General features: G+C 39.0%; 3 protein-coding genes across 3 annotated transcripts; 2 read left to right on the top strand and 1 right to left on the bottom strand.

Moving 5' to 3' along the window:
- The first annotated feature begins 537 nt into the window (after positions 1-537).
- LOC104773794 (cytosolic sulfotransferase 5-like) lies at positions 538-1,784 on the top strand. Its single transcript, XM_010498446.2, has one exon. It carries the CDS (start codon positions 569-571, stop codon positions 1,559-1,561), a length of 993 nt encoding a protein of 330 aa, XP_010496748.2. The 5' UTR covers positions 538-568; the 3' UTR covers positions 1,562-1,784.
- A 3,096-nt stretch (positions 1,785-4,880) lies between these two features.
- On the top strand, positions 4,881-5,503 carry LOC147938298 (uncharacterized). Its single transcript, XM_087465578.1, has 2 exons — positions 4,881-4,922; positions 5,036-5,503. The coding sequence occupies exons 1-2, from the start codon at positions 4,881-4,883 to the stop codon at positions 5,501-5,503; spliced, it is 510 nt and encodes a 169-aa protein (XP_087321704.1).
- Positions 5,504-6,068: 565 nt separating this feature from the next.
- LOC147938297 (uncharacterized) lies at positions 6,069-7,386 on the bottom strand. Its single transcript, XM_087465577.1, has 6 exons — positions 7,252-7,386; positions 6,901-7,165; positions 6,621-6,696; positions 6,390-6,532; positions 6,226-6,310; positions 6,069-6,138 (listed from the first exon to the last, which is right to left on the bottom strand). The coding sequence occupies exons 1-6, from the start codon at positions 7,384-7,386 to the stop codon at positions 6,069-6,071; spliced, it is 774 nt and encodes a 257-aa protein (XP_087321703.1).
- Positions 7,387-15,027: the final 7,641 nt, after the last annotated feature.

Here is a 15,027-nt window from a genome sequence, read left to right as displayed (position 1 = left end):
AAAATCATTGTTTCAATACACCCCCGTTACTCTTTAATTAAGTTTGATACTTTTATTAGACGAAACCATATACAGGATATCAATTGACTCCTAAGTAGAAGTTTAGTTCCTACAATGTTGGGCTTAAGCTGAAACCCATTAAACCCAATTTTATTTTAGCCTGATGGCTCCTAATGTTTAACATATAGTTTTTGAGTTAGGTTACTTGTGAGATTGTTTTTAAATAAAATTTTTATAAATAAATAAATATTAATTTCCACAACCCAAAAGTTTTTTTTTTTTTTTTTTTTTGTCAAACCCACAACCCAAAAGTTATGGTAGTATGTTTTCATGTTTCTACAGCCCAAAAAGGAAGAAAACAGAAATAGGCGGTATAGACTTGAAAATATGTATGGCTGATGTGGATTTAGATCAAAATATGATTGTGGGAAAACTCCAAAACTACAACCAACCAAGCCAAAAAAATCCTAACTACCACAACAAATCCTACCAACCACCATGATTGATTAACAAATATTACTAGCTAGCTTCATTATTATTCGCTTTAGAATATCAAAACACGTTTGTAATGGATGAGCAAAAGATTTCGGTGAACTTGAGAAATGAAGAGTTAAACGAAGAAATAAAGACTCTCATCTCTTCACTTCCTTCAGACAAAGATTCCAGTGGAAAAGATGTTTCTAAGTACCAAGGATGTTGGTATACTCACCATGCTCTACAAGCTGTCCTCAGTTTCCAAAAAAACTTCAAGCCTCAAGACACCGATGTCATCGTTGCTTCGTTCCCTAAATGTGGTACGACTTGGCTCAAAGCACTTACATTCGCACTCCTTCATAGATCAAAATACTCTTCTCTTCATGATCATCATCATCATCCTCTTCTTTCTGATAACCCGCACGTTCTTGTACCCTATCTTGAGATGAATCTCTATTACTATAGCGAAAAACCGGACCTAACCAAGTACTCATCGTCTCCAAGGCTGTTTTCGACACACATGCCGTTACATGCGCTGCAAGAAGGTCTCAAAGATTCCACTTGTAAAATTGTGTATATGTGCAGGAACGTGAAAGACACTTTGGTTTCATATTGGCACTTCTTTTGTAAGAAACAAATTAACGATGAAGTAATAAGTAGTTTCGAGGATACGTTTGAGTCTTTTTGCAGGGGAATCAGCCTTTTTGGACCTTTTTGGGATCAAGTCTTAAGCTACTGGAGAGGAAGCTTAGAAGATCCCAATCATGTGCTTTTTATGAAGTATGAGGAGATGAAAGCAGAACCTCGTGAGCAGATCAAGAGACTTGCTGATTTCTTAGGTTGTCCTTTTACTAAGGAAGAAGAAGAGAGTGGATCGATGGATGAGATTATAGACCTTTGCTCTCTACGTAATCTGAGCAGTTTGGAGATCAACAAGACCGGAAAATTATACAATGGTAGAGATAACAAAACATTTTTCCGTAAAGGAGAAGTCGGTGATTGGAAGAATTACTTGACTCCTGGCATGGAGAACAAAATAGACATGATCATTCAAGAGAAACTTCAAAATTCTGGTTTGATATTGTGAGTATGTTCTTTTCTCCCATGCATATTGTAATAAATACTACATTATGTTGTTGTTTATGTTCCTTTGATGTAAATGACTCTATAACGGAGATAACACTTCGTAATGTTGTTGTTATGTTTTTCTTTATGCTTTCGATCTTACTTTTTATTTTGCATATTGGCTATTGCCTAATGTAATGTATCTCATCTTTACCGATATTGTGCGTGACATCTATTGAATTTTAGCTCCTTTTTCATGGGCTTAAAATAAGTCCAGTTATATATAATTATAAAATTAGAAAGCAAAAATTTAGAAAACTCGGTTAGACGGACCAGGTATTCAGTAATAATTAATGCTGAATTAATGTTAATGTTATGTCATATTTTAAAAATAGGGTGAGTTACTAGAATATTGCATAAAAACTTCTTTATTACAAAAGTAACATACAATTGTTTGTAATTACTAGACTAACACATTGTACCTATATTACCCCTGAAACTAGTGTTGAGAAAAAAGTAATTACGGCTAATGCCATTAGAAAAAAAAAACATTGGAAGTTGGGACTAAGTCTACTGATCCTTTGATGGTAGATTTATACACGTGCACTGATTAAAGGTGTACGTCAGATATTTTTGGTACACTTAGTTGTAGTCTTGGTACACTTATCGGTCACTGTAGATGATACACTTAGTTGTAGTGTTGGTACACTTATCGGTCGACGTACATGAAATCGATTCGTTAGATTAAGTTGGTAGAGAAATTTTCCTTTGATGATAGACTTTTGTTTTATGCGCGTGTAGCGGCAAACGTAACAGGGTGGGAAGATATTTATGGTAGACTAATGGCCTGTTGCGATAGATTTATGCGACAGCCTTCTCTCCTTACAGATATTTTTGGTATACTTTGTTTGTTTTTTGAAATAGTTTTTGTAGTGTTGTGGTAGGCTTCTTGTCCGTGGTAGATTTAGTAAGCAAGATTGACAGCTGTAAAGTCTTACCAGAATAACACGAATTTGTTTGAGCTGGCAAAGACAGTCGAGCGTTGTGATAGACTTATTGGAAGAAGATCTAAACACCTTTACTGTTCTTCCGATCTATGGTGTTTGTAGCAGATTCATCAATCGTGTTCTGTTTGTCTGCCGGAGCAAACGTCTTTTTCCTACTCAGTTTCTTTAATCTTTGATCTCGGTTCATCCATGGAAGAGCAAGATATCGTATTGGCGTGTGGGAGGTGGAGGGTAGACAAAAAGCGATGGTTGTTTGATGTTGATACTAGGAAAGGGTGCAGGATTATAGTTGCCGATAAAGAAACAAAGTTTGAAGACTTTACTGCTATGGTGTACGATGACTTTGGTTTCTGTGAAAGAACTTCCGCGATAAAGTTGAGCTATATGTTAGATAGATATAAAAAAAGCGGATGTTATATGCCACCGGTGATTGTTTCGAATGGTTGGCAGTTTCAAAACTTTCTCAAACAGCATAGGAGTGAACTCATCCGGCTATGCGTGGAGATCGAAGCTAAATCTGGTGAAACCTTGTTCGAGAAAGTTAAACCGAAAACCCCAGAACCAACACCCAAGACCCCTGAAGTCATTGTAGATGATTTCGTAGGTGTGGCAGAGGAAATGGGAGAGAAAGATGATGAGTACGAGAGTCGGAAGGAAGACGGTGAAGATAATGTAGAAAATGATCTAGATGAAGATGAAGCAGATGACGAGGACAACAGTAGATTTGATTACTGTGACGACAGCGATGGTGCAAGTTCAGGGGATGAAGATTATCTGCTGTACCCCAACTTCGCCCCGGATGAAGCAGAGGAATCATTGGACGACGGACCTGGGGGTGGGTCTTGTATAGAGGAAAATGTGTGTAACACAGAATCAAATAACCGTACCCGCAAGACTAACTCTGCAGCTGATGCAATTGAGAAGGAGGTTCGCAAAATAGAAAACGGAGGTGGTGATATTGCTGTGGGGGATAAGTTTGATAGCAAAGAAACGTTGGTGGCAAGGTTGAGGGTGCTGAGTGTATTAGATAAATATGATTACAATGTTCGATATTCAACGCTCGTTTTGTTAATCGTTGAGTGTTGGGTAAAAGGTTGTAAATGGAGAATACGGGCTTCAACCATGGGTGATTCGTCGGTGTTTCATATTCGCAGATATTGTCGTGAACATACTTGCTCTGTTACGGAACGATATGGCCGTAGCCGTAATGCTAAACCACCAATCCTAGGTCAATTATACAAGGATTATGTTGGTGGTGTGGGAAGTTCTGTTGTGCCAAATCTTGTTGGGGATGGGCTCAACCTACGATATGGTGTACAGGTTGGCTACTGGAATACTTTAATATGTTTGTTTTATGGTTGGCTCTGTGAGTGTACTTGTTTATAGGGTGTACAAACAGATCGTAGCTTAAGTTTGTTGAGTTTGTCAGAAATTAGTTGATTCTATGGCCTGCACTGCACATATATATAATTCGATCTAGTTGATATTGTTTAGTGCTAATGTCTTTTACTGACCATTTTCATATAATAGCTTGGCTACTGGAAGGCACATCGTACACTTATAAAGGCGCGGGAGTATGTTAGGGGTACACCTGAAAGTGGATACGCTGAATTACCAGCATATTTATACAGGCTGAGGTCCTCTAATCCGGGGACCCTTACTAGACTGGTCGTTGATGTAGAAGACAGATTCAAGTATGTTTTCATTGCGATTGCTGGATGCATTAAGGGTTTCAGGTATATGCGGAAAGTTGTAGTTGTAGATGGAACCTTTTTGAAAGGTGAATTCAAAGGGACTCTTCTGATAGCGACAACACAAGATGGGAATTTTAATATTTTCCCTCTGGCGTATGCGGTTGTTGATACAGAGAACGACGTGTCGTGGGAATGGTTCTTTACTCAATTAAGTAGTGTAATTCCTGATGATGAAGAGCTTGCACTGATATCTATCGCTAAAGTGTACCTCCTGGCAAGTCGAGGAATCTGCACTTATCATCTTCACAAGAATATTATCCTGAGATTTAGTGGGAGCGAAACATTCCGGCTGGTAAAAAAAGCAGCTGCAGCGTACCGTGTAGTTGATTTCGAAGAAATCTTCCAGCAAATTCAAGAAGCGAATCCGCAACTACATGCTTACTTGGTTCGTGCAGATGTAACCAAGTGGAGCAGGGCGCACTTTCCTGGTGATAGGTACAACTTCACCACGAGCAACATTGCAGAATCGCTAAACAAAGTACTGAATCCTGCCAGAGCCTATCCCATTGTAGAGTTACTAGAAGCTGTTCGGAATATGTTGACACGTTGGTTTGCTACAAGGAGAAAATAAGCTGCCGCAATGCCAACTTTACTCACCAAAGGAGTGGAGAACCTGTTAAAGGTGTGACATTCATTAACATATCCATCGATATATATGTTAACGAAAGGCATGAAAAATGTTAGTGGATATGTTGTGTTTTAGTTATATGAACTTACGCTTTGATTTACTCATAGGCACGTATTGAACAGTCAAGGCGTCTAAAGGTTCAAGAAATTGATGAAGATCGATTTGAAGTAAGTGGTGGTAACTCAACGCATGTTGTCAATCTGAGGTATAAGAGGTGTTCATGTAGGCGTTTTGATCTAGAGAGGATGCCATGCGTACATGCTATCGCAGCCGCATATACGGCCAACGTATCAGTTATAAACCAGCACCATCCATACTTCCGCAGAGACAGCCTCTGCAGTGGGTATGCGGAGGCGATAATGCCGATAGATACATCCTGTATCGTTCCTACTGATATTACACCGTCCAGATGTAAACCGCCTTTTGTTAGGAATCCTCCAGGAAGGCCAAAGATGACGAGGAGGAAGTCTTTTGTCGAGGTTGCGTTGGAGACGAAGCGGCCCCGCAAACAGCATGCTTGTTCTCAGTGTCAACAGGTTGGCCACAACCGTACAACATGTCCAGCTAATACGTAGTGCATGGGCGACAATAGACGTGTTATCTTTTCTTGGCGAGAGGATAATACTCTTTTTTCCTAAGTGCCAACATAGCTTTTTGTAACATGTTTATGATGGCCCTTTTTAATTGCTAAGCCCACATTTTTGTTTAACTATAATTGTTGGAGAAATTGTTCCCGGCTGCCCTAGATGGGCCTATTACTCGTGTGGGCTTTTTAGAAATCTCAAGCAAACGGTTTTCTGTTTGAATAAGAAGGTTTTTAAAGCGAAATATATCTGTTTGTGGGCTTTATATGGTCCATTAGAGAAGACATAATGCGATGTTTGGATAGTGTTGACATGTTCACTTATCGTAGATAACTATTGTTATGTACGTACATATATTGCGGAGTACTAAATTTTATATTTTGTTGACAAAACATAACCATATATTATCCATAATCAGCGTAACATTGGGTTCACTCAAAAGTACAAACACACCGGGGAAAAAAAGTTAATAAATTGCATAGATCTGTGCCGGTTCTTTAAATAAATATGCTAAACTCCCTGAGTTCTCCCTTTCGCCCATCTAGTTCCTTTATTCTCAAGGTACTGCATTCTCCCCTACGTGCTCCATTATATGTTCTATATAGTAACGTCCAGCGATTTCAGATCTGCGGTAAATATAGAAAGTGTATTAACGTATTTGACAGTAGCAACAAATACAATTAGATATTTTAGTAGGAAAACAAAGAGCTTACATCTCCTTGTGATGTTCCATTCCCTCGAAATCTGGTTTTATATAGAACAGCGAAGAGGCGGTTGTGTTGACGAGGCAAGGAGCACCTTCAGAACATTTACAAAATTAGTTGTATATGGTTTCACAAGGCTGGTTTCCTTATCTGATCTATCAAATCGAACATACCTTCGTAGCTTCCAACCTTCCAGAACCGCAAAATACAAAAGACGGGTTCGGATGTAAAAGTAAGATGACACCCGAGTGCTTCCCAAGCATTTATGAAGCGAGCAGCATAATCATCTAGGGCACGACACTTGAGGGTTTCATTCCTACGATTTTCTCATGTTAATATTGAACGGGCATACGAAAAAACTTTAAATGTAAATGTATTGAAAAGATAGCACAAATCTCCTTTACCTCCCATTCAGTAGGGTGAGGACAACTTCATTGGCCGCATTTGCCCCCTCGAGCAATCTTCTGTCTTCCACCCCAACTACACACCCACAGACATCTGATTCGGGGTAGACACATACTTTAAATGTTACGACCTATGTATTTTGATATGAAATTGTCTACTAACCTATTTATTTAGTATGAGGCCTAAAAACTAGTGATAATCACAAATATATCAATTAGCAAACGTTTGTTAACGTTGTTTCAAACGATTTGTGTAATTGAAAATTGAAGATAAGCGTACCGAATGATATGGGATGGGTAATTCTCCCTCGAGATATATCACCCAAATCTTCGAAACGGAAGTAGTGTTTTTGATTCACCGGTGAGAGCAGGCCCATCGTCGACTCATCAGTAAATTTGATTTGGAAAGGATGATGTGTATTCCTCTCCCTAAGTGTTGGCTGGATGACCTTGAAATTCCTAATTTCATACCAATCACCATCATAGATATACTTCCTTTTTTTCTTATAGGTCCCTGGTAAAAACGCCACCTCGATTGTGTCACCCTACAAATTGCATATCAATTGTGTATAAGACCACTGCGTTGGTTAACAACTTCGTGCAAATATTTTTCAAAGCAAAGTGGACTAACCCGTGTATCAGCAAGGAGCAGAACCCGCTTCCAAAAGAACTCAGTAACATACCACGAATTCAAGACCTTCGCTTGGATAATCCAATTCGTTTTTCCTGGTATAAGATCAGCGATGGCATCAACTCTAAACTCCATGGTTTTTTTCTGATAATTTCGTGTTACTCGTTTCTACCCTGGGTTTGGAAAGGAGAAAGGGTGATGCTATTTAAATAAAACAAAATGTCGCCAGTAGTAGTTCCGTCTTTCTACCGACTCCCCATCTCTCCTACTCTAATAAGCGCGACTCTTCGCTTTCTTTGTTTTTCTTCGGGTTTATATTTCAAATTTACTTTAATTCGTAGTGTACGTACAGACAACTAATTACGTTTTGTACGTGGTTTTGTTTTATTTTTATTGTTGATGTATGCTTTCCCCCCCCCCCCCCCCCAATGGTTTCTTAATTACGTTATGGCGCCCACCCACTACGACAACATTGGAGGTCCAATACGAAAGATCAAGTATTGTTTACTTTTAAATTGTTTATCTCAGTAAGTCCGATGTAATATTTAAATTTTTAAATGGGGCCTCAACGCAAACTCTAAAATTGAGGCCTTATCTTTAAGAAAATAAACAACAAATCCATACCGAATGGGCTTACTAAAATTGAGGCCCGATACCTATGTATCATAGAGATGTGTACACATCAGACTTCACCAACCGAATGCACAGTTGTAACAAAACAATACATTTCTCGTACCAAACGTAAGCACCCATGTACCCACACACACTTTGTTGTACATACACAATAGGCAGATATATCAATTGTGTATAGTTCTTTTGCAAGATAGAACAGTTAAAAAAGGAAAGGAACCAACATCAATTGGTACATGCTTAAAAATAACTAGAATCGAAAACCATCGAAACAAAAGGCCGGATTCAGTGCGCGTAAACCCTATGACGTAGATATTAGTACGGCGTTTATTACAGAAGACATTTAGATGAAACGTTTAGGGCAAAACATCTAAAGAGATAATATCACTAAAGGATCTCAGATATAGATTTCGCCAACCACCAAAGGCCGCAATTGTTGCACACCATGTCATAGTCTCGATACTTGAGAGAGTACAGACCATGCTCCAATAAACACAATTTAGCACATTCCGGAGAAGGGATCAAAGGGGCAATCGGATAGACGAATGTATCCTTGTACGTGTTTTGTCGCGCCGTCTGATATCTACCCAGCAACATGAACAACTCCCTGCCCAAAATCCTTGTTTGAGTTGTATTTAGTTGGTAGTGGTATGCAAAAAACAGGTAAAGATAATGACCCGCCATGTCGAGGTTCCCATGTAACATAGAAAAAAACCCACATGCTAGTGTGGCATCATCTTCTGCGGGTACGTTACGAGTTAGAAGTGCAATACCTCCCTCAATGTCGCTTTCCTCGGCAACAACCCGGAGACCTTCGTAATAGATTGCCTTTTTGTTCCCAGCTTCAAGGCATTTTTCGAAGATACGCCGGTGCATCCCTTCCTCTCTTATTCTACGATTTCGATGATGTAATTTTTGGAACCAAGAAGGATGGCAAGTAATGCTGGAGATGTTAGCATCCTTGAGAACTTGAGGCATAAGCGCTGTTTTGACTCCCCGAGGTCCTGCCTTGACTATTGGAGCTAGGTAGTTCAAACCATCTACTGCGAGAAACCCGAAGATAATAATCAACATCTCATCTGGTAGATGAGGCATTTTTTGAGACGCAGACGCCAGCTTGCTGTGGTTCACATGTAGGAACTGCAACTTGTACAGAAGGGTGTTTGAAGAACTCAAAGTTCAGGTTGCACTCAGTGGGACTGGTAATTATAATTTATAGAACGCTAACGAGATACTTATTTCTCTAACACCATACCCGTTCATTGTTGTAATGTGCCGAAACATACGTCACTTACTACTGTTTAATTAAAACTCGCTGAGAAATAAATCACATCACGTTTATGGTAACACGACTTTGGGGGTAGGAGTTGTCACTTCGTCCAACCTACTGCTGTCATGTGTACCCTGAGTAGAGCCTAGCGGAATTTAAGAGAAATAATTATCCAAGTAGTGTATAATGCATTTGACATCCGTTATTATGGTGGCGCCACGTAGATACGTAATAGAAGAATCTGCGTCAGAAACCTTTATTTATATTTAATCTGCATAATAAAAATTGCATGAAGGGAGATAATGCCCGAACTATTCCTTCCCATTCTACATACACGCAATTTGCAAACTGTAATACGTACAAGGCCTTAAAGTATAAACCTTTGTACATACACTAAACGTACTTACTCTTGAACGTACACTGAAATTTTAAACGTTGTTATTACACTAACATCTTTCAGGTTGTGTACGTCTTAGTATTATATTTAATTGGTTTTGCAATGGGAAGGTACGAGTTATATAGTTTTATATTCATAAATCATCTCCGATGGTCACATTTAGGCACCCAACGTCACATTTAGGTACGAGTTATATAGTTTTATATTCGTAAATATAGCCTAAATACGTAGTAATCATTGTTCCATACAAACCATGTGTGAATATATATAGAATGCTAACCAGAAACATATTTAGTTCACACTGTGACCAGATTTCGTAACTTAGTAATGATTACAAATACATCATATTAAACGTACTCATCAAGACACATCACATCCCTCTACTTACTTGTTAAACAACTCTTCTACGTCTTCGCATATACGACTTTTGCGGGTATCAGTTGTCACATCGCAGTTGCCAACTGGTGTCATGTCTGCCACTGAGTTAAGCTGAGCGGGTAGTGAATAATCGAGATTGAGATAGTAGATTATACTAGTAGACTTCAAATCCGTAATATGGTTATGACACGTGTAAACTAATAGGGGATGTGGGGGATCATATATGGTTATGATGTAAATGGGCCTAAAATATTAACGGCCCATTAATATTCTCAAAACGACACTCCATCTATTTTGTTAGTGGATGTTTTAAAATCTTAATAATTAATGGTTTGATGTCACCTCGCCATCTGGTCTTAAAGTATAAACTTACACTATACGTACTTACTCTTGAACGTACATTGAAATTTTAAACGCTGTTATTACACTAACATCTTTCAGGTTGTGTACGTCTTACTATCATATTTAAGTGGTCTTGCAAAGTGAAGAACAAATTATATAGTTCTATATTCATAGTTCATCTCCGATGCCTTGGCCACCTTTACACACCCAACCACTTACCATTATTAAACAACATAATAAGTATCGATAGATACCGCGTTCTTATAAAGGATACAACATTAGGTGTTACATGAACCAAGTTTAGTACACCAGGAGACATTCTAAACTAAAGCCGGATTTATAGTACTTACATGGATTGTAGAAGATTTAAGAACTGCGTTGATAACAAGATATTCGTCAGATAGTACGTTAAGGGCGAAACATCTGAAAGATAAAATATACCTACAGGATCTCGCATATAGCTCTCGCCAACCACCAGAGGCCGCACTTTGTGCAGACAATGTCATAATCGTCATACCGGAGAGAGTAGAAACCATGTTCCCGTAAACACAATCGAGTACATTCCGGTTTAGGGATAAAGGGAGCAATAGGATAGACGAATGTGTCCCATTATATGTTTACTCGCGCCGTCTGATATCTACATAGCAACCGAAACAACCCTTTGGCCAGAAACCTTGCTCGTTCCGATTTAATTGGGTAGTGATGTGAATCAAACAGTTCAAGAAAATGAGTAGCCATCTCGCAGTTCCCAACTAACATTGAAAAAAACACACAAGCTAGTGTCGAGATAGGTTCCGCGGGAACGTTACGAGTTAGAAGTGCAGTACCTTGCTTAATGTCTTCCACCTCAGCAACAACCCGGAAACCTTCGAAAAAAATTGCCTGTTTGTTGCCAGCATCTAGGCATTTTTCGAAAATACACCTATGGACCCCTTCATTTTGGACTCTACCATTTGGGTGATGTGGTGTTTGGAACATCGTCGGATGCCAGCATAAGCTGAAGATGTTAGCAACCTTTAAAACTTGGGGAGAGAGGGCCGTTTCTACACCTCGATGACCTGCCTTCAGTATTGGAGCAAGGTACTCCAAACCATCAACTGCGAGAAAGCCGAGGATTTTAATCAATATTTCATCGGGTATCTCGGGCATTTTTCCAGTTGCATGCGGCATTTTCACTAGATTTTTCTAAAACAATGTTTCGTATGTGTTGCAACTTGTGGAGGGTACTCTAAATAAAGGGAGAGTTGTAGTTGGGAGTTGCAGGTTTTTTAATAATTTATGGCAATGAACGGCGACATGCATAAGTGCGGTTTTTAAGCTTTATTTTTTTAAATCCGCGTTATGTTACCAATCAAGAAATATTCTGTATTTTTTGTATTTTTTTTTTTTTTTAAATTACTGTTGCGGTTTCCAAAACAATCAATTAACCCATGAACCGCATATACTTTACCCAACTACCATTTACCCAGCGGTTTAATAAATTCCGCACTGAACAAAGCAATAATTTGATTTTTCTTTTTTATTTAATACTAATACAAGTTACAAATCAGCACATAATTCGACATAGAGAGAGGTCAAACTATAGCCTAAATACGTAGGAATCATTGTTCCATACAAACCATGTGTGAATATATATAGAATGCTAACCAGAAACATATTTAGTTCACAATGTGACCAGATTTCGTAACTTAGTAATGATTACAAATACATCATATTAAACGTACTCATCAAGACACATCACATCCCTCTACTTACTTGTTAAACAACTCTTCTACGTCTTCGCATATACGACTTTTGCGGGTATCAGTTGTCACATCGCAGTTGCCAACTGGTGTCATGTCTGCCACTACGTTAAGCTGAGCGGGTAGTGAATAATCGAGATTGAGATAGTAGATTATACTAGTAGACTTCAAATCCGTAATATGGTTATGACACGTGTATACTAATAGGGGATGTGGGGGATCATATATGGTTATGATGTAAATGGCCTAAAATATTAACGGCCCATTAATATTCTCAAAACGACACTCCATCTATTTTGTTAGTGGATGTTTTAAAATCTTAATAATTAAATTAGTGGTTTGATGTCACCTCGCCATCTTGTCACGCAGTTATATCAAGTATCATTTATATCCATACCAAATACTTCCCCAACGATATCAACAAGTTCGTATTATAAAATCGTTTGCATGCACAATGTGCACATAATACTTTCACTACAAATATGACCAACCCAAATCTTCCTGACGATCTGTTGGCGCGAATAGCTAAACTAATGGCAGCAAAACACTGGTGGTACATGCAGTCACTCCTACGTTCGGGAAATAGAAGCAAAACTATAGTTTACCGTCGCGACGTCTTGAAAGAGGCAAACATCTTCAACATGTGCAGTGACCCCGATGATATCATGTTTGGTGGTCGACACAGGAAGTTTTTTGAAAGGTGCCTTGATGCGGATAATCCAACGGCCACATATTATGAAGACCTTCGTCTTGCAACAAAAGATGGGGACATTGAAGGGGCCGTAAATTTACTCCTGCGTAACGTACCAACACATGCCGACGCTACTCTTGCGTCTGCCATGTTGTGCATCTGTAAAGGGTCCGGAGTCCAGGCGGGTCATTTGCTTCAGCTGTTTTCTATAAAACACTACCCACTTGACTCCAAAGAGGTTGGAGATATGTGTGAAGAACTCATCACTGAGCTTATTCAATATGGAGCATCACACAATACAACTTATGGTGTGTTTTTTGACTACCCTGATGATGGGGAAATAACAACTCCTTTGTGCGCACTAAAATGCGCGCTCTCAATGAGGAAGAAAGACGTACTCAATATGGTGGGCCCTTACAAGCATCGTTGCAGGAAATGCACAATCTGGTGGTGCGCTCGCCGAATTAGTCAAATGCTTTGGTAGTTGTAACGAAACATGTTTGCATTTCCTCGTTTCCGTGTACACCTTATCTCCTATCAATTCTAATTTTAATATTAAACGAAGTATTTTGTCAGCGATGCACCTTTGCATAATAAGGCAAGCTAATAAAGGTAACCACGAACTTTGTTAGATGTGATAACTGGCTATTAGTTCCATGAAAACTAATAGTTTATCGAATATCTTATTCTGTACATGGCTAAGACCTTCATCAACAGTTACATGCCCGTGTAGGTTGAATTGAATTGTACCCTTTTATACTTAAAATTGAAACCACTATATTTAATATATAATATAGGGAAATTAACAATGTGTTTGTATCTATTAGTAGTCGTATTTAATGCAATGACATGTTGCAATTTTTAATGCAATGGCCAACTGATTTGACGTCCATATAAGTCAATTTGAATCGATATGACTTGCAGGGTTGTAGATGTCAAATATCAGTTATGTAATTTTACTTATATACGTACACGAGTACCAAAGAACCAACAGAGCTTGTTGGATACTTTTGGCGTGGCTAATAAACAGAATTAAATCATTACATTTTTATATAAATATATTCCTATACAATCAGTACATTTTACTGTTAAATACCATCGAGTTAATTACCTGTTATAGTGAAAATAAAATTACCACTGTTCTCACTATATATAGATGTGTGTACGTAAGACGATGTTTTATTCCCTACACACAGCAAATACCATCCACAGCCTATATCGTCTCCAACAAAAAAAAAAAAAAAAACAATGAACACCCCTCCGAACGAGATATTCCTGGCCATCAAGCTGCCAAACCCTACAAGCCTCCTTGTCAATTTTATACCCGTATCTGTCACTCCTATCCCCGCCTTGGTCGAGGCGCTGAACACTGTCGACCTCCAAACTGTTCAACTTTGTCCGTTCATCACGTGGCCACAGTTCATCACTATGGAGTCTAAGTTCAGGCCCTACTTTGAGCTTATCCTCTACAGGGGCCACATCGTAGCGAACTATCTTGAGGGCGTCAGGCTAGCTTAAAACTCCCCCACCTTTGCTGAAGGTATGGCAAAGCTACGCTATTTTGCACCAACGGATCCGTATGCGAATTTCGCTTATGTGCTGTTTGCAACGTTTACCGGCCAAGTGATGGAGGCCGAGGCGTTTGGCAATATTTTCTGGTTCATGGTCCCTCACATGAACACCGCCGTTGAAGTCGCTGGCCTGGTTATGTTCCATGTTGCGAACCTCCATCTCCGTGGTCCCCTTTTTGATGTGAGATCGTCGCCTTCTCTCCTCCACCACCGTAGGTGTACTTGCAGTAGCTACCTCACCGGGTGTAAGTCCTGTTTTTTCTACTGGTATGCACAGGAGTTGCGCTCGTTATTTTAAGATCCTCTTTTCATGTTTTTATTTTTTTGCGGCTTAACCTTACTGACGACGTTTTCAACTAGGTTAATGTACAAATATTATGTACTTGATGGTTGTTTTTTTCTTTTTGGAACCTCGAACCGTTATCCGGTGTATGCCGGAGTTTATTTTATAATCAACGTATGTATTCTATTTAGTATTATCCCGCCATCGTACACGGTGCCACACCTATGTATTTGTGTACGTACAACGTAACAGGGCATCGTACATAAATACATAGTTGTACACGGTTCCAAACTAGTTCTATTGTGTGTGACGTGTACGTACACATGGACTAGTCCCGTTCATATCGTTCTGTTTTATTTAATAACATACCCTACAAATTATCGATGTACGTACCACCGCTCATATAAGTTCACATGTACGTACCAGACGTATACAACAGCACATTAAAACAAAAAAAAATAAACTTTAAAGA

This window comes from Camelina sativa, chromosome 9 (genome assembly GCF_030686135.1).
Source record: "Camelina sativa cultivar CO46 ecotype springtype chromosome 9, ASM3068613v1".
NCBI lineage: Eukaryota > Viridiplantae > Streptophyta > Magnoliopsida > Brassicales > Brassicaceae > Camelina > Camelina sativa.
This window is presented reverse-complemented; position numbering and strand designations above follow the sequence as displayed.